Below are 23,704 nucleotides of genomic sequence, written 5' to 3' on the forward strand. Positions count from 1 at the left end.
ATGAATGGATCAGTAAGATGTGGTATCTATACACAATGGAATACTACATGGCAGTCAGAAATGATACAATCACAGACTTTGCAGCAACCTGGATGGACCTAGAACATCATTACGTTAAATGAAGTAAGTCAGAAGACGAGAGATAAACACAGAATGATAGCACTATTCTGAAGCACCTAGAACATACACCTTATATACAACTAATACTCAACGATCAAATAACAGGGTTTAGCAGAGTAGAAACTCCAAACACTGTAACAGTCAACATATAATGGGGAGCAGTGCCCAAAACACATGGAAGAGGAACAACACAAACTCTTGACTACACATTATATCACAAAGAAACCAGTAACAGCAGAAACAGCAGCATAGAGAGAACAGGTATGTAATCAGCCTACTACTACAAAGGCCCACAATAATCCCTTAGGGATCTTATACAGGATCACAGGTAAAGAACACCTTGGGAAATTACTGACTTCAATGGAAGCATTTCATAACAATGTGTTTTAATTCCTTAATCTTACTATATTTAAAATAACCTCTCAGTTTTTTCTGTCCACAGGCGTTCTTGGATACAAAGGGTGGACAAACTAAGATGGCATCTCGGGGCTCAGTCACACGAGGCACCATACCCAGCCTGCACTACAAGAATGCCCCGAGAAAACTCCTTTTTTTTTTTTTTTTTTTGGTTTTTGGGCCACACCCTGTGATGCTCAGGGGTTACTCCTGGCTATGCGCTCAGAAGTTGCTCCTGGCTTCTTGGGGGACCATATGGGACGCCAGGGGATCGAACCGCGGTCCGTCCTAGGCTAGCGCAGGCAAGGCAGGCACCTTACCTCCAGCGCCACCGCCCGGCCCCCCGAGAAAACTCTTTAACATACCCTTTATCTATAGGTTATTCATTCTTTTAGGACCTGAAACACATGACCAGCCAGACCACGGAAGCAGCAACTGTGACCTACACACTTATACTACAGGCCCTACTCATCGAACACATTCATGCAAACTAGCATTCCCTTGCTCTTTTCTCCTCTTTTCTCACTACTTCCTTTTTTTCTCTTCTTTTCTTTTTAATTTATTTTCTCTTCCTACAAATTTAGAAAAGAAAAATAAAATTGAATAAGACTCAGAAGTCAATCACTCTCAGGAGCAACTGAATGGAAATAAAATGTGGTCAGACCTAAATAACCAAACCAAAGTCAACGACAATAGAATCAAGATACCCAAGCTTTATAACAAGCTATACAGGAAACTGGATCTGTTACACTAGCAGTCCAGGGGGCTAAGGGTGGAGGTATGGGATGCATGCTGGAAACTATGGAGAAAGGAGGTCTACACTGGTGGTGGAATGGCCCTAATTCACTGTCACTATGTACCTTGAAATACAAATATGAAAGACTTGTGATTCACATTGGTCTCAATAAAATTTTAAAAAAAGATATGAAAATATAATGACAAGAATTCTGTTTTATATTTTTAATTTTAATTCAATATTATACAAATTACTTTGTATGTTAAGTTATTCAATTTATGATATGTATTCTGAAATTACTCATCCGATCCTATTTTAGAGAAAAAAGATAAAATATCTAATTCTTATATTGCAGGCATATTTCCAATATTAAACCCAATGTTCTTGGATTTTGTTGAATCGCATTAAATTGATACAATTTACTTGAATTAATCCATATAAGACTAAGATATAGAGCCATTATTGCTGACTCTTCAATAATTGAGATAGAATGGTATCAAAACACAGTCCAGCAATATTCACCTAACAGAATGATTCCTTCAATATACTGTGAGATTACAAACCATTCTTCAACCATGCTAAAAGTAAGGACCATATGCAAGCTATTCATTTCATTATAAAAATTAATTACAAGTTAGGCAACACAGTTACAACTGAGATCACATTTATTTTAGTTGTATAAAGTTGCTTCATCTTAATAAGAGACCAAGAATCACAACCATTGTCCTTATTTTATTTCTAGTCCATCATTTCTCTGCTTGTTCCTCCAGTGCCACCTAATCTCAGTTTTCTGATCCAAAAAAATTGTTTGTCTTGTATTATTTTATATACTGTATATGAGTGACATTGTTTGATTTTATCTTTCTTCTTCTGACATATTTTGTTTAATATCATATTGCCCTATTTCATAAGGTGCTGTGAAATACTTATTTCATCTTTTTCACAACTGTGTGTATTCTTTTGTGTAGTATTCCTTAGCATGTATATATCTCTTTACAAGTTAGTTAATCACTTATATGTTTTATATTTATATTGTCTCCCTGTCCTGGCAAGTGTAATTAGTTTGACATGGCCAAATGTGTTCATATACAATTTTGAATTAATATTTCCGTGGTTGGGAATTAGTATGCCAAGAAGCAGAATCAACAAATCATACGTAACTTAATTCTAGTTCTAATTATTGAAATATTTTCCAAACAGTTTTATAGTTGTTGAACTAAAAGACATTCCCACCAATATAGTGAGGTTCCTTTTCTACATATCTTCACCAACATGTTGTATTTTTAATTTTGTATATTTTCTCTAGCATGAGATATCTTATTGTGAATTTCATCTACATTTCCATGATAATAGGTTATTATAATACTTTTCATCTACCTATTAGCTTGATTACACAGCATATAAAAGTTAATGGGGTCAGATAATACAGCAGGTAAGTCATGGCTATGCATGCCATCCAATCAGGGTTCGATCCCAGTGTCACTAATATCTCCCTGAGCATAGCCAGGAGTGATACTTGAGCAAGAGCCAGGAGTAAGACTTAACAGTCCAGTGGGACCTGAAAATAACAACACACATGACCAAAGCAATGAAAGTTAAATCAAAGTAAATTAAAGACCTCAAAATGAAATGAGATTATATTATATTAAATTTATGGAGGTAAAGATAGGTAGAAAGATTGGATACCCCTTCATACTATAGAATTCAGAGGTGCCTTAAATGATTTGAATCTATTGATAAAGATAAATTCTATGCTGTAGTATGAGCTTAAAAATAAATAACAGAATTAAGATAAAACTGGTATGTAATGCACAAAGAGGAAAAATTTGCACCTTGTATTACATAGCTAACTTTCCTTTTAGAAAGGAAAATATAGAGCATATATTATCTTGGGCTAATCTGAGAACATGGAACTTTAATATCCTTTTACCTTTCAGGGTTTGGTGAACACTAAACTGATTCCTCTTCCCTTCCTCTAAGAATCAAAACTTAAAAGTGTTCTTAAAAGGAATCAAACTGTGATGCTTTGCAAAGGGAGGAGAGTGAGTTCCACGATATGATACAGATAGTCCTTCCCTAAAGCATAAGATTTGTTCCTAGGCAACAAATGAAATATGATTACTTCTAGACATCCCAAAATGCGCCTCCCAGCAGCTAACTTCCTACATCAAAATGTTTTTCAGAAGTATAATATCTACATCATTTGGGAGCTCAATTCTCCCTATATGCTCAACTCATTTGTGTGTATATGGTTTTAATATGTCAATTCATCTATATACATGCTTATACACATGTATATATGCCTATGTCATGGTTTCGTGGCACTTTAAGAACATTTAATTCTACAATTAAATCAACAGACTAATTCATTATTAGTTGTAAAAGTTGTAACATCATGTTACTTTATTATATTAAGAACATATAGTCACTAAACTAATAATGATAACAAATGCTGCTGAGGATATGGAATTATAAGAACTCTAATATTTTATGGTTAGTATGTGAGAGGATATATTATCTGTGGATGGAGATTTTAACACTTTTAAATACTCCCTCCCAAAGCAATCAGGCACTTACTTCTTTAGGAATGTACTCAAATGCACAAAAATTATATTTACACAAACTGTACATACATGTTTAAAATGCCTGTTTTTATCAATTCTAATCTCTTCTAATATTCTGATATTGATTAATTATTTGACAAAATTGATAATCCATCATATACATTGTATTACACTTACATTTGAATTAGTGATAATTTTAAAGTATACCATTTATGAAATTCTTATTTATTCTTATTTGTGTTCAGAGGAATTTTCAGGAATAAAAGAAAAGAAATATAATAAGGTGGCCCTTTAACTTGGAAGCAAGTTTTTGATTAATAAATAAATAGCCAGTAACATGTCTGTTCCCAAATTACCAGGAACCAAAGAACTAAAGTTTGACACTACAATTCCTTAAAGACCTGTATAGGTCATTTCTTGCTGGCACAAGGACCTTTGTTGTGTGACCAAAAGACTTCCTGCAACTGACCTGGAATAGACAGTTGTAAACCCCAATCTCAAGACCAGGCCAGAATAATGTTAAAGTATAATGAGGTATTTATATCCTGTCATTCTGAGGATCAAGATATTTCTTTGGAGCTTGCGTTTATATTACTATCATCCATTGGAGTATTTCATCTTAGTTGGTATGTGATACAATCTTCTGTTATGTGGCCATTTCCTTTTTTGTAATTATTAAGTATCATTAAGTATTTTGAATTTAAATAGCTTAATGATAGCAACTAAATCAAATGACTTCTACACATGGAAAATATTTTTTCATTGCAATCTGAAAATTAGCAACCAATTAGTCAAAGCATCTGTGGGGAATCTATCAGGTTACTGAATATGTCACCACCCTTTCACTATATTTCTGTCAGACTAATTATTCCATCATAATAGCCACAACATTTCTCTATTGTTCTCAAATTCACTATCAGATCAGTTGTCTGCCTCATGCTTCTTTACCTATAATCAATGCATAATCTAATTTATTTAGTCAGGAAAGGGTTACCCTAAAATGAAACTATGTTTGGAGCAAAGGGAAACCTCTGGAATTAAGAGGTTGATTAAACTGCCTTTTTTTTCTTCAAGAACTTCTATGAGACTCTTTGATTCAATATCTCAATGAAACATCCAGTAATCATTGAAGATTATCTGGATAACAACTGCTTTAAATATAGAGATGATACTTGTTTTCTAGTTAGGTTTGTGACTTCCCAACAGGACTCTTGTTTGGAGGTAACTGTTTCTTAGATATTTGTGCCAATTCTGTAGATCCAAGAGTCAACTTCCATTCTCCCAGTAGGACTGAGACTGAGGTCACTTCCATGAGCTAATAACTGGGAAAGAACAGGTCCAAGGCTAAAGACCAGAGACATTTTATTCCATTCTAGCAATGCTTATATATTACAAGAGGAAATGGGATATGTGCAGGGTTGTAGGAACCAGGACATCAAAGATGAGCAGCCAGGAATATGAGGCACCAAGAACAAGTTAAATATAAACACTGGGATTAGGAATGTTTCAGGAAAAAACAGTGAGCAATAAAATGACCTGTTTTCTCCCTTAGATTATCTCCCTCATAGTTCTCTGTGAGGGATAAGAGAGGACCTGAGACAAGCCAAAGAGTGAGTACTGATAATGGGGAGATGGTGTCCTCTTTGTGTTGTCATTCCCCATCTTTGGAGCAATGTATCCAAACCTTTGATTCTATTAGAATCCCCAGAGCAGTTGCCGTATGGGTCCTACTCTACACCAAAACCAAATCAAATTGGATTAGTAACTCATTATTAAAGCTTCATCCATAAATTGTATTAATGAGACTAATGATTTAAAACTTCATTATAATGACTCTATAGGTTTTGTCAAAACACAATAGCCTAGCATTGTAGTTGGGAGGGTGTGTCCACCTCTCTTAAGGAGATGCTACTCTGTATTTTTGAGCCTATAAAGCCTATGATTGGTTCACACAGCTGAACTTTTTATTTTGGGGGGGGGGAGGGTTTAGGCCACACCTGTCGACTCCCAGGGTTTACTCCTGGCTATGCACTCATAAATCGCTCCTGGCTTGGGGAATCATATGGAAGAATTAGGATCAGACCATGGTCCGTCCTAGATCAGCTGCGTGCAAGGCAAAGGGCCTACTGCTGCATTGTTGCCCGGGCCCCACAGCTGAACTTTTGCACTGGTAAGGACCCTGATCCTTGGTGATTCAGTCTTATCCAGCCAGTGTTCTTCATTTTCCTAGGGGGTAAACCAATGAGCCTTTGGGGGAGACAAAGTAACTTCTTTTTATAACATATTTGGTTTTATTATTTACTAAAAATACACTACCAATATTCTTATATATATATATACATATATATGCCTACATTACTGACACTGCAAGCTATTTATTTCATTTCTAACTATATAAATATTTGGTTGATTAAACATATTAGCTATATACTTGTTATTACCACATAATGAAATCTAAATTATTTCCACCCTTACTTTAAAATGATACTTAATTCATGTTAGTTATAAATACCTAAATTAATCATGTCTCCCAATTTATAACTCTCTGGAGACTTTCTTCAATTCTTTTGGCACAAATAAAATATTCACACTGTGTATGTTCATCTACCATTTCTAGTGATGGTCAACAGAATCTGCATTTTTCAGCATCTCTAGTATTTTGCCTAGAATGTTTGCAGAACTCACCATAGAAATCATGATGTCTAAATCACTGTAGGAAATGATTGCTTAGTAAATTCATTTTAATTTCATTGCTAGAACTTTAATATATGATGTGAATTTAAATTATCCTGAAATTCTGATTCTTACAAATGAGAATTGAGAAAAACCTAATAATATGCATTTTTAGATTTTTGAATATGCTGATGCATAGGCAAGTTTTGATTAGGAAGAATCTAGAATACAAGTAGATCATAAAAGTATTGCCACTGTAGAAAATAAACCCAAATACCTTAGTTCTTAGTTAGAGATTAAAGTGCTGGTTTTGTTTCTTCTATTTGAAAATGCTATATTTCAGGCTTTCAAAATTTTAAAATTTGCTTTTTTTAAATAATTATTCCTTTTCAGTTTCATCACTAAAGGGTAAAATTTGGTAACCTTTATAAAGTAAGAAAACTACCTATTTAGTCGTAATGCTCTTCTATCCTTTTAAGCCAAAGATCAACTATTTCTAGTTAAATTCTTCTATTTATATGTATCCAATCCCAAAAAGGTCGAACGATTGACTCAGGCTTACTTATTCAATATCTATAAAAGCCATGTATCAATTCCAAGTCTTCAGTTTCAGATCAAGTACTTTCTTATCCCTTCTCAGTTGCTTTTAATAATGATGCATTTCACAGAATCCAAGCCACACTGTGTGACCATCGTTTCCTAGTTCTGAGTTAAATCTCTCAACTTTCGGCTTCTTGCCTCATTTCCTAACATAGATTTCAGGGTGTGTGTGTGTGTGTGTGTGTGTGTGTGTGTGTGTGTGTGTGTGTGTGTGTGTGTGTGTGTGTGTGTTACAGTTAGGTACATTAAGAATTTGTTGTTTATTTTTCTCACTTCAAGGTAAATCTTTTTTTGGGGGGAGTCACACCTGGCTGTGCTCAGGGTTACTCCTGGATCTACGCTTAGAAATTACTCCTGGCAGGTTTGGGGAACCATATGGGATGCTGGATTCAAACCACCATCCTTCTATATGTAAGGCAAATGCCCTACCTCCATAGTATTTCTCCGGCCCTCAATATATATCTTTTTTAATTATTTTATCTTAATGTTCTTTTTCTATATACCTTTTTATAACATTTGTTTTCTTTTTTACTAATATCTTTATTTATACAATTTGATTACAAACATTATTGTAGTGGGGTTTCAATCATATAAAGAATACCCCCCCCTTCACCAGTGCAACATTTCCGTTATCAATGCCTCAAATCTCCCACCTTCCTATTCCCACCCCACTCCTCCACCTGCATTTGAGACAGGCTTTCTATTTCCCTCGTTCATTCACCTCAATGTAAATCTTTATTCAACACACTTTGGCAGATTAATGAGTTTATTTGAGTATCATATACGTGATAGAAAAGACTGGAATTTTACTAGTATTGAGAATGGAATCCAGGAAGAAGTATTTGTTCAAATTCTCAAAATCTGATCTTTATTTTCAAAGAAATCACTTCTAAAAATTATTGGATCTGAAGGCAGGAACACACTTTTACCGTATCACCTCTTCAGAGAAACATAATTAAACTGAGATTAAAAAATAATATTTTCATTTCTTTTAGGTACTTTTATACTATTCATGATGACTGAAATAAAACGTATTTCCACACCATAAAGAAAAAAAAAGGGCTGGGGTGAAATTATATGAGTGCCATTATATAGAGACTAGGGACATAAAGCTACTTTGTGCCCTTGTATATGTAAGTTGGGATTTAAAAGTTTCCAAATCTACAGGTGTTGGAACTTGTCTAATTTTACATTTACATCAGCATAAGTGTTTCTTGAACTTTTTCCACTGATGATACTATTTTTCTCAAAAAATATTTATGTGACCTGGGGCACATAGATATACAAAAGTCATAAAAGGCAAGGGTCATTGTAAGCAGCTCCCTTGCCTTGCATGTGGCCAACTAGGATTTGAATCCTGGCTCCCCAAATGATTTTTCAAGTACTAGCTGAAGTGATTTCTGAGTGCAGAGCCAGAGTAACTCCTGAGATTCACTGTGGGTGGCCCAAACCCCCCTTTTAAAAAAAAGGCATACAAATTGAACATTTACTTAAAAAATCATAACTACATTTATTGAACAAATTGTTAATGCATGTACATTCATTTATAAGATCTTATGTGAGGTCCTGAACTGCAGTCTAAGAGGTTAAAAAGGAAACATGTAAGTATCAACGATGTAATTAGAATTAGATTCTACACAGAATTTTCTAAGTATTGATCTTCTAAGAATTTCGAACAGAGAATTTGCTTTTGTGGATTCTTCTATCCTTCCATCCAAAACCCTCCAGCATAAAACATTGAATTAAAAAGTAGTATGTTCTTGGATGCAATTTTTGAGTCATAAAACTGCAATTCCTATCTCATTCTGTTCTGAATGAATATTTGTACATTTCCAGAAATGATTTTGCCCTATGTTTGTGTAGTGTATGTAAACAGCTTAAGCTTAAAAGTTCAGGTTGGGTGCCCAATTTGTCCCCCTCTGGACAATGCAGCTGACATCATGTCATGAAGTTTAATCTTTAAGCATGCATAAATAGTATATCTTCACAGAAATAAGCAAATTCCACAGCAGCTAAGGTTCTAAGTTCTCATTGTGTTTCCATTCAGAACCTCTTCTAAGGCTGAGCATTGATGCTACATTTATGGAGGCTCGACCTTAGGGATTTCTGGATTTAGGCTGTGAAAGTCAGTAGCATTATTTTTGCACTTACGCTAGAATAATGGAGAGTCAACTTTGGGATTTCTGGATTTAGTCTGAGAAAAGTCAGCAGCATCTGTGTTTTCACTCACAGAATCACAAGCAGTCTGACTGCCAATTGTATGGAACTCACGTGGTTGTTGATAAAAAAAAAAAAGGCTTCTACAGAAATGCCACAAGCTTCTCGTCATGAAAATTCTCCAGACAAGTAAAATTTCCTCAACTTGTCATTATACATTATATTTGCTGACAGAAGTCTGAGTCTCGCTGACATTTGTCTTAGTCATTTGTAGTAGCACCATTGTTCCAGTATTAAGCACTCACATATTCCTTTTCCACTTTTTCCTATTTATTCCATTCCTGTATTTCCTTCTCTCTTTCTCTCTCTCTTTTCTATGTCTGACTGTCTGTCTCTGTCTGTCTGTCTCTCTCTGTCTCTGTCTCTCTGTCTCTGTCTCCCCCCGACCACTCTCTCTCTTTTCCATATCCTAACCTGTTTCAAGACTCAGTTTAGGTATGGAAACTCCCACTAGAGCTTTCACTGACCACTTTAAAGGCCTCCTGTGATTTAAGCACCTCCTAGAGCAATTTAGAATGCATGCCTCCCATTTGGCACTTAGATTCCATCTGGCTTCCTAGAAGTTACCACATGCAGATCTTTTGTTTCATTTTTCCAGGAAACATCTAACTGAAGATAAAAGCCAAGAAAACACAGTAGTTGAAATTTCAAGATTCTGGTACTGAAAAAGTGCCAATTAGAAGAAAAAACAAGAGTAGAGAAGATTTATTTTTTACTGTTGGTTAACATCTTTTAATTTAATCCTAAGAAAATCTGAGAAGCACAATGAACATAACCAGAACAGTATGAAAAGAAAAGGTCATAGTTTAGTATAAAAATAAATAAATTTCAAGTATGCCTGAGCAATTATGAAATAAAAATCTTAAACTAAAGAGAATATTAAAGACTACTTAGACCCTCATGCTGCTGTGGGCCACCAGCCCAAGCTTGGTATAATCTTGATAGAAGGAAAGTAACATTAAATAACTTTGAGGACTCTGTTGCTTAAAGATTCTGCCATTCTACTGCAATTGAGAATGATAGTACTTATATACTCTGCAATAATAAAAATAAAAGCAGAATGACACTAGAAAAAAATCTTACTGTGTTGACAGTGAATTCCATTGAATCCTCGTGGACATTTACAAACATAACCAATGAACGTGTCCCCTCGGAACGCTTCACTTATTTCACAGGTTCCTCCATGATGGCATGGATTAGGGATACAGGGACCTGAAAAGAGTAAGAACATGTATTATTGCATGGCACCCATTCTTAAAAGTAAACATTGGATCAACATTTAATAACTAACCATTTTACAGAAAAGGCATTCTTTTGCTTTATTAGGGTGCATTATTTTCCTAATTCCGTATACCAAGAAGACTTTCCTTGACATTTCATTAGACATTATTGGCTACTTTGTGTTCAGTTAATTGGTGTCCACTACATCATAAATAAATCAAAACATGTAGATTTAAGTCTTAGTGATAAAAATGCATGGAAAGGATTAGATAATCCACTCTGTAACATAAACTTGAGCAAAAGATATTACTAGGGCATTGACTCTTATAGTAAGAATAATAAATGCAAAAATAAACAAATGGAGCTATATCAAACATATATTTTCTATCTGATAAACTCAGGTCAACACAAAAAGAAATTTGAACCGAGTGGACAAATACATTTACACATCGTAAATCTACCAAGAAATTAATCTGCAAAATACAAAAAGAAATACTAAAATGTGAAAAGTAAACAGTAAGATTAAAAAATAGAAGATCTGAATGGATATTTATTTAAAAAATGCACATAAATGAGCACATTGTCTCTTATTAGGGGAAGGTAAACAAAACAACAATGATAATCACATCACATGTGTAAGTGTTGCTGTTACCCAAAAGGAAAGAAATGTGTTGACAGCACTAGGACAGAAGGGGATAAATTGACACAGCTATTTTAGAATTAATCAGACTCCTTGGAAATCATGTAATCCAATTTTACTTTTGCAGATAAGGAAACAAAGCCTAATAAAAATGAGCTGACTTATTCTCATATCTAAAATGGGAGCAACTGAGTTCAAAGGATATCTAAGAGAGAAAATGTAGTTATCTAATCAAAACCAATTCAACCACATCTGCTCCCTCCAAAAAAGGAAGTATGAGATATAGGAGAGAATTTTTTTTTATATTCTTCTGTATCTTTAATGAGGTGGATGAAAGAGGAAATAAAAACAAGAAGGCTGAATCAGTAATCGCTATAGGTGTTGGTAGCTGTAAAAGCTGAAGAAAGTAGTAGAGAAAAATGACACAGAAATGCACTAGAGCTTCGAGAAGAGTATCATATACTGAGGGTGCTTGGCAAAGTGAAAGTAGGCTAGAAGTTGAGACTTCTCTAGAGGAGAGGAAAACCAAGAAGAAGAGACATCACAAACAGAGCAAGACTTCAGGAAGTCCTCTGACATTAGGAAGAGGAAGAAAGGCTGTGTAGGTGGGTTTGGGACTTGGAAAACAAGCTTTATGCTGTGTTACTGCAAAATAAAAAGAAAAAGCTAATAAGAAATTACAATGTCTAAAGTACAAGATTATAGCTTGCTCAGCAGCAATGTAAATAGCCTCCTGTAGCAGTATCCCACATATATAAAAGGATTGCAAGACTCTCAGGCTTGTGCTCATGGTTTGGGAGAAAGGGCTCTGCTATTTATCTGCCTCAATGAGGCAGAAGGGAGAAATTGTTGCAGTGAGAGATGCTCAGGGAATTAAAAATGAACCCAGTGGATACAGGAAGACAAGAGCAGCCTGCCTAGAGTTCAGGGTACTCTGGCATTTCCTGAAGGCATTCGTTGAAACCTGTCCAGCATTCTCTGTGAAGCCTCTGAAAATCCCAAAAGATGTGATGTAGTAAATTAAAGTTCATTTGACTTACAGCCTCAAGGACACTATGACCTCAGCTGACATCTGGGTTTCAGAAAAAGATTACCTGTTATCTAGGTTGTAGCTGCTATTATTTTTCCTACCACTAGAAATTTAATGATTTTTATTTAAAGGGTAAGGCTGAATTAAAATAAAAAAGGCTAAAGATTTAACCTTTCTACCGTACCTTACAGACTAAGCGACAGGAAGTAAACATAACATTCTTTATGCTATGTTGTTTTTCAGGGCAAGAATATAGACTCAATTAGAGAGGTAAAGAAATACGTTATCTGAAAAAAAAAAAACACTTAGCCTGATGACAAACCTACACCTTTTCCATTAAAATCTTCTTTCTACACTGCTGAAGATAAGTAAATCAATCAGTCAATCTTGACAGATAAAACAAAATCAACGTAGTTCACTAAAAATGTTCTTAGACATAATGAAGAATTTGAAAGTCTTCCCAAATGAAAATACTTTAGTGTATTATATGTAGACAAGTCAAGGCATTCTAGAGGCTAGGAATAAAGAGAGGCTCTGTGATGCCAATAAAACTCCAGGTAAGATATATCTGAAATCAATAAGCAGTATTTCCTCTATATTATACTGTAATGATATGACTTCTACTGCATATAATAGATAAATAAAAACACCACCATCCACATCAAGGTTTTTCTTCTCTCTAATTTCACATTAAGGAGCATTTATTCATTAGGCACTATTATGAACCAAGTACATTGTCATCAGTTTTTTCCTAAGGGTTTTGAATGGAATTAAAAATGTTATCAGGAGGCTGGAGAGACATTACACTTGCCTTGCACACAGTGACCCAGTTCAAAACTCTGCATTAAAAATGGTCCCCTGAGCTCTACCAAGATTGATTCCTGGTTACAGACTCAGGAGTAAAATAAACCCTGAGCAAATCTGGGTGTGACTCCAAAATAAAGACTCTCTCTTCTCTCTCTTTCTCTCTCTCTCTCTTTCTCTCTCTCTCTCTCTCTCTCTCTCTCTCTCTCTCTCTCTCTCTCTCTCTCACACACACACACACACTAAAATAGCAACTGGAGGAGAAACTGACAACACAAAAAAATTTGAATATTTAATTTATGCTCAGTCTGGGGATCATACTCAGTGTTCAAGTGGCCTAGAAGTAATAGCTGGGTTGCATGGTTCAATGCCGAGGCCTAGAGATGTAGTGCTATACAGGCTTTATGATGCTAGGTGTTACCAGATTGATGCCCAGAAGTACAGTAAAGAGACACTGGGGTGGGAAATTGATCACTCACAGGCAAAACATGTGCCAGACCACTGAGCAATATACTGGGCTCTGCAATTCAATACTTTTGTTGGATATAGGATAGGCCATATTCATCTGTGCATGGACTTATTTATGGTTCTGTGCTCAGGAAAAAACTTTTGGTGGTGCTGTGAGGATCATATAAAGTGTCAGATATCAACTAGGGTTAGCTGCATATGAGAAAAGAACCTTATCCCCTATACTATCTCTATCTCCCAGAAACATAAATTTAAAGCTAACACTTTTTATATCTTAGTGTATATAATATATTGTTAGTTTTCTTGCTTTAAAATGTTTCTATAAATTTATTCCTGTGTTTGTTTACATATTAACACATAACAAATGATTATAATGGGGAATATTGTTTTTTTATTTTCATTTTTGTTTTTGTTTTTTTTTTGGCCACACCAGTTTGATGCTCAGGGCTAATCCTGGCTAATCGCTCAGAAATTACCCCTGGCTTGGGGGGACTATATGGGACGGCAGGGGATCGAACCCTGGTCCTTCCTTGGCTAGCGCTTGCAAGGCAGACACTTTACCTCTAGCGCCACCTCTCTGGCCTTAGAACATATTCTTAAACTCTACAGTCAGACTTTTTTTTTTCTGGCTCACTCTAATGGCTTTCTTTATTTGTTTATTTGTTTGTTTGTTTTGGGGTCACACCCAGCAGTGCTCAGGGGTTGCTCCTGGCTCTACACTCAGAAATTGCTCCTAGTAGGCTCAGGGGACAATATGAGATGCAGGGATTCGAACCACCATCCTTCTGCATATAAGGCAAATGCCCTCCTTCTATGCTATCTCTCCGGCCCCAACAGCAGTCAAACTTTCTATTGTAAGTTATCTGATAACATGTTACACACATATAAAGATGCATAGTTTTGAAGATCATTTGAGTAGGTTTGAAAGGAATGAAAAATACTCAAACATTGGGAGCTTATAGAAACAAAAAAGACTGATAAAATTAAAATGACTCTCTACTCCAAAAAATCTCTTAAAATGTTTTCTCTTTATATGTCTATGACAGAAACACACAGATTGGTGATTAAAGTAGTTATTTCTAGTAGTATTTATAAAAATCCAAATTATCTAATCAGACAACAAACTGGTTAATATCTCTTTTAATAATAAAATTATAAGTGGGTTTTTAAGATACAATAGACTTCAGGGAACTTTAAAATCAATAATGCTCTAATACTTTGTGGGCAATCTGTAAGAAGTTCCTTAACACAATGGGGACAGCATATGATCAATATTAATGAACAAATGAATTCAATAGCATGTTTTCCAGGCATTTTTATGCAAACTCATATGAAAATGTCAACAAGATTAATTGCTTACAAAAGCAATAGATCTGTATGGTTCACATTGTTTCTGCATTTACCTTCTCATAATTCTAATCCTAGAGTTAAAGTTATTTCCATATATGTAACATGATTATTTTTATACATTTAAAGACTGTACCAATATGAACTACTTATATATTGTAAGAATATTATTGTAAATTTAAAAAATAACTTTACAATTACAGTGAAAATGTACAGGAGAAAAGAAACTCACATTGCATGGAACTAAGGTTCTGACTAACTTCTAGGTATTACCTTATTCCCCCTTTACTTCCAGCTTCCTCCAATAAAAAATTAAGTCTCATGAGAATGTGATTTGAGAATGTCATCAGTCCACAAAACACTGGGCATAAGATATCAATGAATGTATATACAATATTATATAATAAAGAAATGTCAATAAGACAATTCTAAGAAAAGTGTTGAGCTAAAATATAATAATATAATGACATGAGCTAATATAACAATAAATTATAATATAGGAATAGTTATAAATAAAAATGATCCTAAATTATACTTTTATAAACATTAAATTTTCACTTTTATAGTTCTACTTTTATATTTAATATGGTTTGAACATTTTAGCAGTTGCTATCTTGAGACACTGGCACTCTACTTAAAAAGAAACTGAAAAGGAAGAAATTATTCTGGGAACATTCACATGATTGATGCTTTCAAACCATTGTTACACAAGTTCACTATAATTTTCCCCTTACTCTACCTCCTTTTTAATCTTTTTAAATATATATTTTAAACTTATTAATTTGAGATCAAAATTCATGGATGGGCATTTTCTTATGATAAGAGAAAATTAAACTGAATAAATCTAAAACATTTTATATTAGGGGAACATCAGAAAATATAAGAAAAAGTTCTTAAAACATGAAAGTATGTGAATATAAAAACTGATATTAGGGACAAAATAGAAATACTCCAATTCTTTCAGATGATCTTTCTCTTTAAAAATTGATACAGGGGTTACCAAGGTGACTAGGTAGATAGAAAGATGTTTCATAGTACTGTGTTGCTGTAGTCAATTACTCAGAATCTTGTGATTTCAAGCAATGTAGACTTATTTTTTTTTTTGTATTTCTTTATACTGGAAGTTTGAAATCAGTGTCAGCAAAACCCTGGCCCCTCTGAAGGCTCTAGAGAAATTTTTGTTTCATCTGACTAGAATTGGACATCTCTTAGCTTGTAGCTGAGAAAATCCATTCCTTTTCCTCTGTCATCAAGGCATCATTTGTTATTTTTTTCTCTTTATATATATCATCATATAAATATGATTGTATATATGTATTGAACAATTGTTGAACTTAGAGGAATTGTATTCATCTCAACTTCAGGAGTTTAAGCCCAAACCTCAGTATTTTAGAATAAAACCATATTTAAAGGTACAATCTAAGATTATTGAAAATGTACAGGGACTTGCATATGACTATCCCTGGCATGATCCCTTAAACTGCATATGGTTTACTGTATATTTCCAGTAGTGATCTCAAGCCATGAAAAAGCCTGAGCACCAAGCATTTCTGGGACTGGGTTGGTCCAAATATAAGAAAAAAAAATAGAGAGCCTTTTAAAAGTAATTAAGGTAAAAATTCAATAATAAAAAAGACCATAAATTTCTCTAATAGGAATAAAATCTCTTTCTTTCTTCCTTCCTTCCTTCCTTCCTTCCTTTCTTCCTTCCTTCCTTCCTTCCTTCCTTCCTTCCTTCCTTCCTTCCTTCCTTCCTTCCTTCCTTCCTTTCTTTCTTTCTTTCTTTCTTTCTTTCTTTCTTTCTTTCTTTCTTTCTTTCTTTCTTTCTTTCTTTCTTTCTTTCTTTCTTTCTTTCTTCTTCCTTCCTTCCTTCCTTCCTTCCTTCCTTCCTTCCTTCCTTCCTTCCTTCCTTCCTTCCTTCCTTCCTTCCTTCCTTCCTTCCTTCCTTCCTTCCTTCCTTCCTTCCTTCCTTCCTTCCTTCCTTCCTTCCTTCCTTCCTTCCTTCCTTCCTTCCTTCCTTCCTTCCTTCCTTTCTTTCTTTCTTTTCTTTCTTTCTTTCTTTCTGTGGTTTTTGGGTCACACCCAGCAGTGCTCAGGGGTTTTTCTTGGCTCTGTGCTCAGAACTTGTTCCTGGCAGGCACAGGGGACCATATGGGATGCCGGGATTCGAACCGATGACCTTCTGCATGAAAGGTAAATGCCATACCTCCATGCTATCTCTCCGGCCCAATATACTCAATTTTTCTTATAAAAATAAATTCCCCTTGATAAATCATGTAAAACTTCAGCATCTGTAAGTGCAAACCAATCTAACTGATAAGTCTGGCATTAAGCATTTTGTCTTGTCAGTACAAGGAAGTAGACTCTGGACCTCATACAAGCAAGACATGTATTCTATTGCTTAATTATATTCTCTGCTCCTTGATGTTTAGTTATTAAGTACATGTTATTATATCAAAAGACATTTCTGTTTTAATAATTATAAAAACATTTTCACACTTTGCTGAAATTATAATTATTTCCCTTCAACTCTTTAAGAGGTTAACTACAGAACTATTTCCAAGCAAAACTCTGAAAAATAACTTGTTTGAAAGATACATTTGTCAGAACTCATCTGCTATGCATTGCAAAATACAATTCAATTTTGAAATACATAGTGACAAGTGGTGGAAACTCTTAAGATAGCATTCATATTTTGCATAAGCTATCAGGGTTTGTTTCCTCTTCTATATGTCAATAGGATGGGGCATAGATTAAAGACAGAGCAGATATCAGTTATTTCTAGGTGTATAGTTAGAATCAAATACATGAAACCATTTAAGAATAATCAAATAATTTCATTCTTTCCAACAGTGTCTATGAGCAACTACAAAATTTCTGTTCTTCATCAATCTTTCCGTGACAACTCTTCACCTTTTTCAGGCTCATACTGAACTTGTTGCCTATACTGTATGATTAAGCATCTGACTGCACACAAGTTCCTTCTTTAATTATTTCATGAGATTCTTCTGACTCTTTGACAATATTATGGATTGCTAGTGTAAAAGAGCACCTACTCAATCATTTTTGTATACCCTTAGACACTGATAAATTACTAATTTTTTTATTTTAAATATTTATTATTAGTATTATAATTCTGCAGGACTTAGGACTTACTACTAGCTCTACAATTTTGTCAGTACTTTTGTCAGTACTCAGGGTATGATCTGGAGTGTAGGGGATCTAATCCAGGGTTTATTCTGTGCAATGCAAGTGCCCTATCCACTTTTCTATCTCTCCAGCAGTAGCTATTTATATTTAATCCATGATAATTGGCTGAAAATAGTTAAGAAATAATAGGCACACAATTCAAATTGCTCATTGCAATTGCTAACAGAACCTAAAGTTTAAATATTGGCTGTATCTTTATCTATAGATAATTTTCTTAGATTTTAACAATGCAATTTAAAGCCAAGGGACAGGTTCAAATTGTTTTGATGATTGCTGTGTTAACCTTTAGAATATAATGTCATGGTAATGTTAACACTATAAATAAGTGTTAAAAAATGTCGGTGTACTCTTTCCATAAAACTAAAGCTTTCTTTCTTGAAAACTAACATAGTAGCAGTGATTTGAAATCAGTAGCAGGATATGGGGGAAATATTTCTACTTTTACTCTTGAAATTTGGTCTCTGTGACTGCCATTTAAATCATCAGACAGTTTGATCCCTGTAGGAAATATTCCAGCTGCTCTCAAATAGGAAGGGCGCCTGCCCAGACATCACAGATGTGAACAAAGGCAGCACAGCTGGACAGGCAAGTTTCTGTTTGGATTTCCTGTGCAGGTCTCACATGTGGCTTTTTTGTGGCAGACTTGAGAAGGCATAAAACAAAGTAGGTATGGATTCTGGCCAGCTGGCCATCTGTTCTTTCACCCACTGTGATAATTTGGCCTTGTAGAATTTTGTTAAGTGAGCATTAAGTAATGACCATGTCAAACAGAGAACATAATGAATGCTTCTTAATCTTTGGATGAAAGCTTAGGGGATGCTTGCCCAAACACAGGAAAGGTCACTGAGACAAAATAAAAATCAGAAGAAAATAAAAACAGGAATATCAATGAAATCTATGCAAACAACAATAATTATATTATATTACTTTCTTTGCTCATATTTCATCTATATCAATATGAAGAACACGAAGTGGTCATAAGAAATCTAGAAGTGCAAACATGTTTTCTGACAAGAACAATGCATTGATGCATGTGGGCAAATAAAACAATAAGGTAAAGACTAATGTGTATATATATGCATATATATGCAAGGGAATTTCTTCTCTCTGATCTATATTGTAATAATTTGCTTAGAACTATTAACATCAAGATTTTATTTTTTCAAATATTTCCCCTGATTTATACCAAGAAGAAACTAATTACTTGACATACTTTCTGTTTTATTATTTTAAGATCAACTTAATATCCTTACTTGGAGAAAACTTTTCATTATAAACAATTAGCAACTTAAAATCATGAACTTTGAAGTCTCCCAATAGACTTTTAATGATGCATTTAATAAATTAGTTTTAGAATTTTATTTTGTTTTGGAAACTTCTGTTAGCTCCTCCTGACTAGAATACTAAACCCTATACATTTGAATTTATCTTTTATAGTCAGTGCTACATCCATTAATCACAAATATATAAAAAATAATTTTCTGGGACTGTTAGCATTCTAGAATCATAAGAAATTCAAGATGATTTACTTTCCTAGAATCTACACCAGTTTAGTAAGCATTTATTCTCTATATTAATTGTTTATTCTAAATTTCCATTTTTTAATGACTGTCAATTTTTATTATTTTCAGTAACTTATTACTATCATTCATTCTTTTCTCATTCCACATAGGTTTTTTTTTAATATTACCTTTTGTTTAATTCAGTTTCCATTCCTTTATCTACTGATTTTATAATTATTTCATTCATATTTAATCATTCCTATTTGTTCAAAACACAATGCTAAATGATAGGAATATAATGAAAGAAAAATTGGTATACTGTTTTCATATTAAGTTCATTCAAGTGAACAAATATACAAAAAATCTATTGTATATCATTTTGACATGAGCAAGTAATTGTTGATAGGATATTTTTTAGGATATAATATATAACTTTAGAGATAACAATAAAGTAAAAACTGAGGTAAAAGAAAGATGAGTACTGTACAAATCAAAGGAAGGGAAACATGACAAGAATAACAGTTTTCAATGTCAGTTTATCTGGAATAGACAGAAAAAAGTATGAGTGATAGAGACCAGATCTAGTAGTCTGGAAGTCACACAAAAACAACAAACTGTTTTATAGATATATATGATATGTGCAAGCAATAGTATAATAGGACTTGAATTACTATTCTAAAGATAATTTTGATTATGATATGAAATAAAGTTTCTGAAGTAAAAGCATAAATGAAGGACCCAATTAAGTGTCATCTCTAGGTGGTCTTTTAGTTACATCTTCCCCATTTACAATAGTTCCTTAAATTAGCCTTAATAGACAATGGACTTGTATTATGTTAATTAATAATTTACTAGTAAAATTAATATCCAAGAGAAATAATAAGTATTTTTATTTCTGTTTAGGGTAAATGAAGCTGATGATAGTAGTACAAGAATTTATAGAATACATATAATATGTAGATGGTTGTCTAATGATTGTGCTGACACATTATGTCTAACCCATAGCTAAACATTATATCATGCTTGATCTACCCAAGTTCCTGCTATTGATAATTTTCTGATTAAATATGAAAGGATTATATGGACCAACTCAGTTCCAACTTCTCTTGAATGTGTCTGGTCTCTAAGTACCCACCCATCGCTGATTCCTAGACTCCCATCCTCCTACTTGGTTACACTAATGCCCTTCTCAGTGCTGCCTGACTCGTCTGGCCTGTGGCATAGATATTTTAACAAAACTCATTCTAAATACAAATATTTAAAATATATTAGTTTATTTTTAAGATCAGCATATCAAGTATAAAACAATTTTTAGACTATCCAAAATTTACTGAAAGTGACAGAGGCCTGGTTGCTATTTGCTCAATATGACAACTTTTAATGTGCATTTGTTGCAAAAAATATAGTCTTTAAAATAATTTATGTCTTCTTGAAATTGCTCATATTTATGATTATAATTTTTTATGTGTTGCTAAAATCAATAGTACATGTACAAAAGTAATTCTCAAGAGCAGCCAAATAGACGTTATGGTATTTTCAGAGTCAAGATGTATTAAATTTTAATGGAAAACTGGCAAAGCAGCTAAAATTTAGTGAGGGGTTCAAAATCTTACTTATCAATAGAAAGGTATAAGCAAGTAAACAGAAACATTTTAAATGTGAAATAAGAAATTAGTTTTGGTAAGCAGACCCAATCAACATTAGCTTTTAAAAGAAAAGGAACAGACATTGCTGCTAAGGAAAGTAGATTATAAACTTCCTGAGAGCAAGGGTTATAGCATGTAAAAATACTCAAAACATGAATAAATTTCAGAATTGAAAGAAATACTATATAATTTTAGCCTAAAATTCAAAAAGTAAATTGGTTAAAAAAGATGTCAGAAAGATTAATAGAACCTTCAGGGATCTCAAACTCAATTTACCTGCGGGCCGCAGGAGGCAAAGTCGGAGTGATCTTTGAGTGCAAAGTCAGTAGTAAGCTTTGAACATTGGGGGGTGTGACCCAAACAACTAAAACAAAACAAAAGAAGATTCCTCTAGGGCAGGGCCACAAAATGTTGTTCGGAGGGCCGGTTGCGGCTCGCGGGCCGTGAGTTTGAGACCCCTGATAGACTCTATTTGCAGAGAAGGCAAGTTTTTTTAACTTTTGGTGGGAGAAGGCAAGGTTTATAAATTCAATGGAAAATAAGTTTAAATTAAGAAGACTGATCAAATCCACATAAACTAGGATGCGCTGCTGCTGAAATTTGGGTTAGAGATGGTTTTATTCCCTATGCAAAATATTCATATTTCAATAATAGCAAAGACAATGAGAGATAATGTAATGAGAATGAAAGCAAAACCATTTTAAATAGTAACTGTGGGGCTTAGGAGGCATCTAAGCAGCAATCTGGTTCTTTTAAGTATCTTGAGGTGTAGTTAATGTTTAAGATTAAAAACTTCAACTGTGCCAATCACTATACAGTGTAATATTTCTTGTGCTGTGCTATGTTTAATACAGAATGATAAATTTCTTCCAAGGTAAAAGTTTTCTCCTTATATGTGATTAAGAAAATAAAGCAATAAGAATTAAATGTGTTTGAGAGTGGTTTTAAAGACAAACCTTTTAGACATGGCTAATACTGAGGGAATGAGGCTTTTGAAAAGAAATAAGAATAAAAAGGTAGAGATTGAAGGCATTAGATAAAAGAACAAATGAAGTTTAAAAATAATCAAATGATTTTTAAATCTGAGAAAAGTAGGACATCAGTGAATTTGTCTAAAAAGGAACATATTTTTAGGGTTGGACATCTAATACAGAGGTTCAGCACTTGCCTTGCAATTTGCCTTGCAAATTGTAGAATCTGGTTCAAACCCTCAAGTAACCCTTGAGCACTTTCCATATATTTTATTATAAACTTTATAAATATAGAATATTATTTTAAAATATTAGAAAATTATTATACTGCTTAGACTGAATGTTCAAACATCATTCTAGAGAAAGTAATTGCCTCAAATATCATATAGTCAGCAATGAGCACCTGCAGAGTTGCACAATTCCCCAACCTTCACCACCCCATATAGAGTAAGTTTCCTTTGGATGCCAAGTCTAAAAGCATACTGTTTTTGCATGAGCCTTAATTTTAATCAAGTTCAATCAGGATCCTGCAGTTCCATGAGAAAAAACAATTACTACATCTTTAGCAACCTCTAAAAATATGAAAATAATAAGAAATATTTTGTTTCTTTGTTTAGGGGGGCATACCTGGCAGTGCTCCAGGGTTACATCTAGCTTTTCTCTTAGGAATCTCCTGGCATGACAGGGAGACTTTTCAGGGGTCCTCAAACTTTTTAAACAGGGGGCCAGTTCACTGTCCCTCAGACCATTGGAGGGTCTGACTATAGTAAAAACAAAACTTATGAACGAGTTCTTATGCACACTGCATATATCTTATTGTGCAATGAAAAAACAAAACAGATACAAATACAATATGTGGCCTACGGGCCATAGTTTGAGGACCACTGCTAGGGTACCAGAGACCTAACCCCAGATAGATGCATGCAAAGCAAGACTCTCCCTGAAAATCTATTTCTCTGGTCTCAGAGTTAGAAATCTAACCTTCTATTTGATAGACAGACCTGCACCTAAAGAGCATCTGACCTTCAGCTCAAAATGAATCCATCACTTTCAAGTGAATCTTTTGATCCCCAGTTTCATTTCCTAGTCCTTCTCTCAGATTATGTAGCCCCATTTCAATCTATTTTACTTAGAATCTTTCTATGTTCACCCTCCACACATATGAAATAAAACTACTTCTCCATATCTGCTCTCTCTAATAGCAATTTGATTACTTGAATAATCCAAAGAATCTGAAAATATAGGGAAATTTTCTCTTCACCTCCATAATACATGATGCTTACTAACTGATTTTATGCATTTTGGGAGGTCTCTCTTATTAACTAAAAGCAATGACATTTTAATTAAAAAGTGTAAAGGAGAAATTTTTCAGAGAAAGAAAAAATAGTGACTCAAGAGAGTACAATAGGTAGTGTATTTCCTAGTACACAGATGACCTGTTTTTATCTATTCTACAGTCTCCCTAACAGTCTACTGAGTACCACAAGATATGCTCATCTCCCCAAAAAAGTTAAAAACAAAGGGAAAAAAATCAGTGCCTCTATTCACAATAACCGAGC

General features: G+C 34.0%; 1 protein-coding gene across 1 annotated transcript in view; it reads right to left on the reverse strand.

The window, feature by feature from the left end:
• Positions 1–23,704, reverse strand: part of EDIL3 (EGF like repeats and discoidin domains 3) — a 501,725-nt gene that overhangs the window by 252,115 nt on the left and 225,906 nt on the right. Inside the window, exon 4 of the mRNA XM_049766060.1 lies at positions 10,390–10,518. Within this exon, the coding sequence (XP_049622017.1) occupies positions 10,390–10,518 (129 nt within the window). The remainder of the gene's footprint in view (positions 1–10,389; positions 10,519–23,704) is intronic.

Source organism: Suncus etruscus, chromosome 2 (genome assembly GCF_024139225.1).
Source record: "Suncus etruscus isolate mSunEtr1 chromosome 2, mSunEtr1.pri.cur, whole genome shotgun sequence".
Lineage (NCBI taxonomy): Eukaryota > Metazoa > Chordata > Mammalia > Eulipotyphla > Soricidae > Suncus > Suncus etruscus.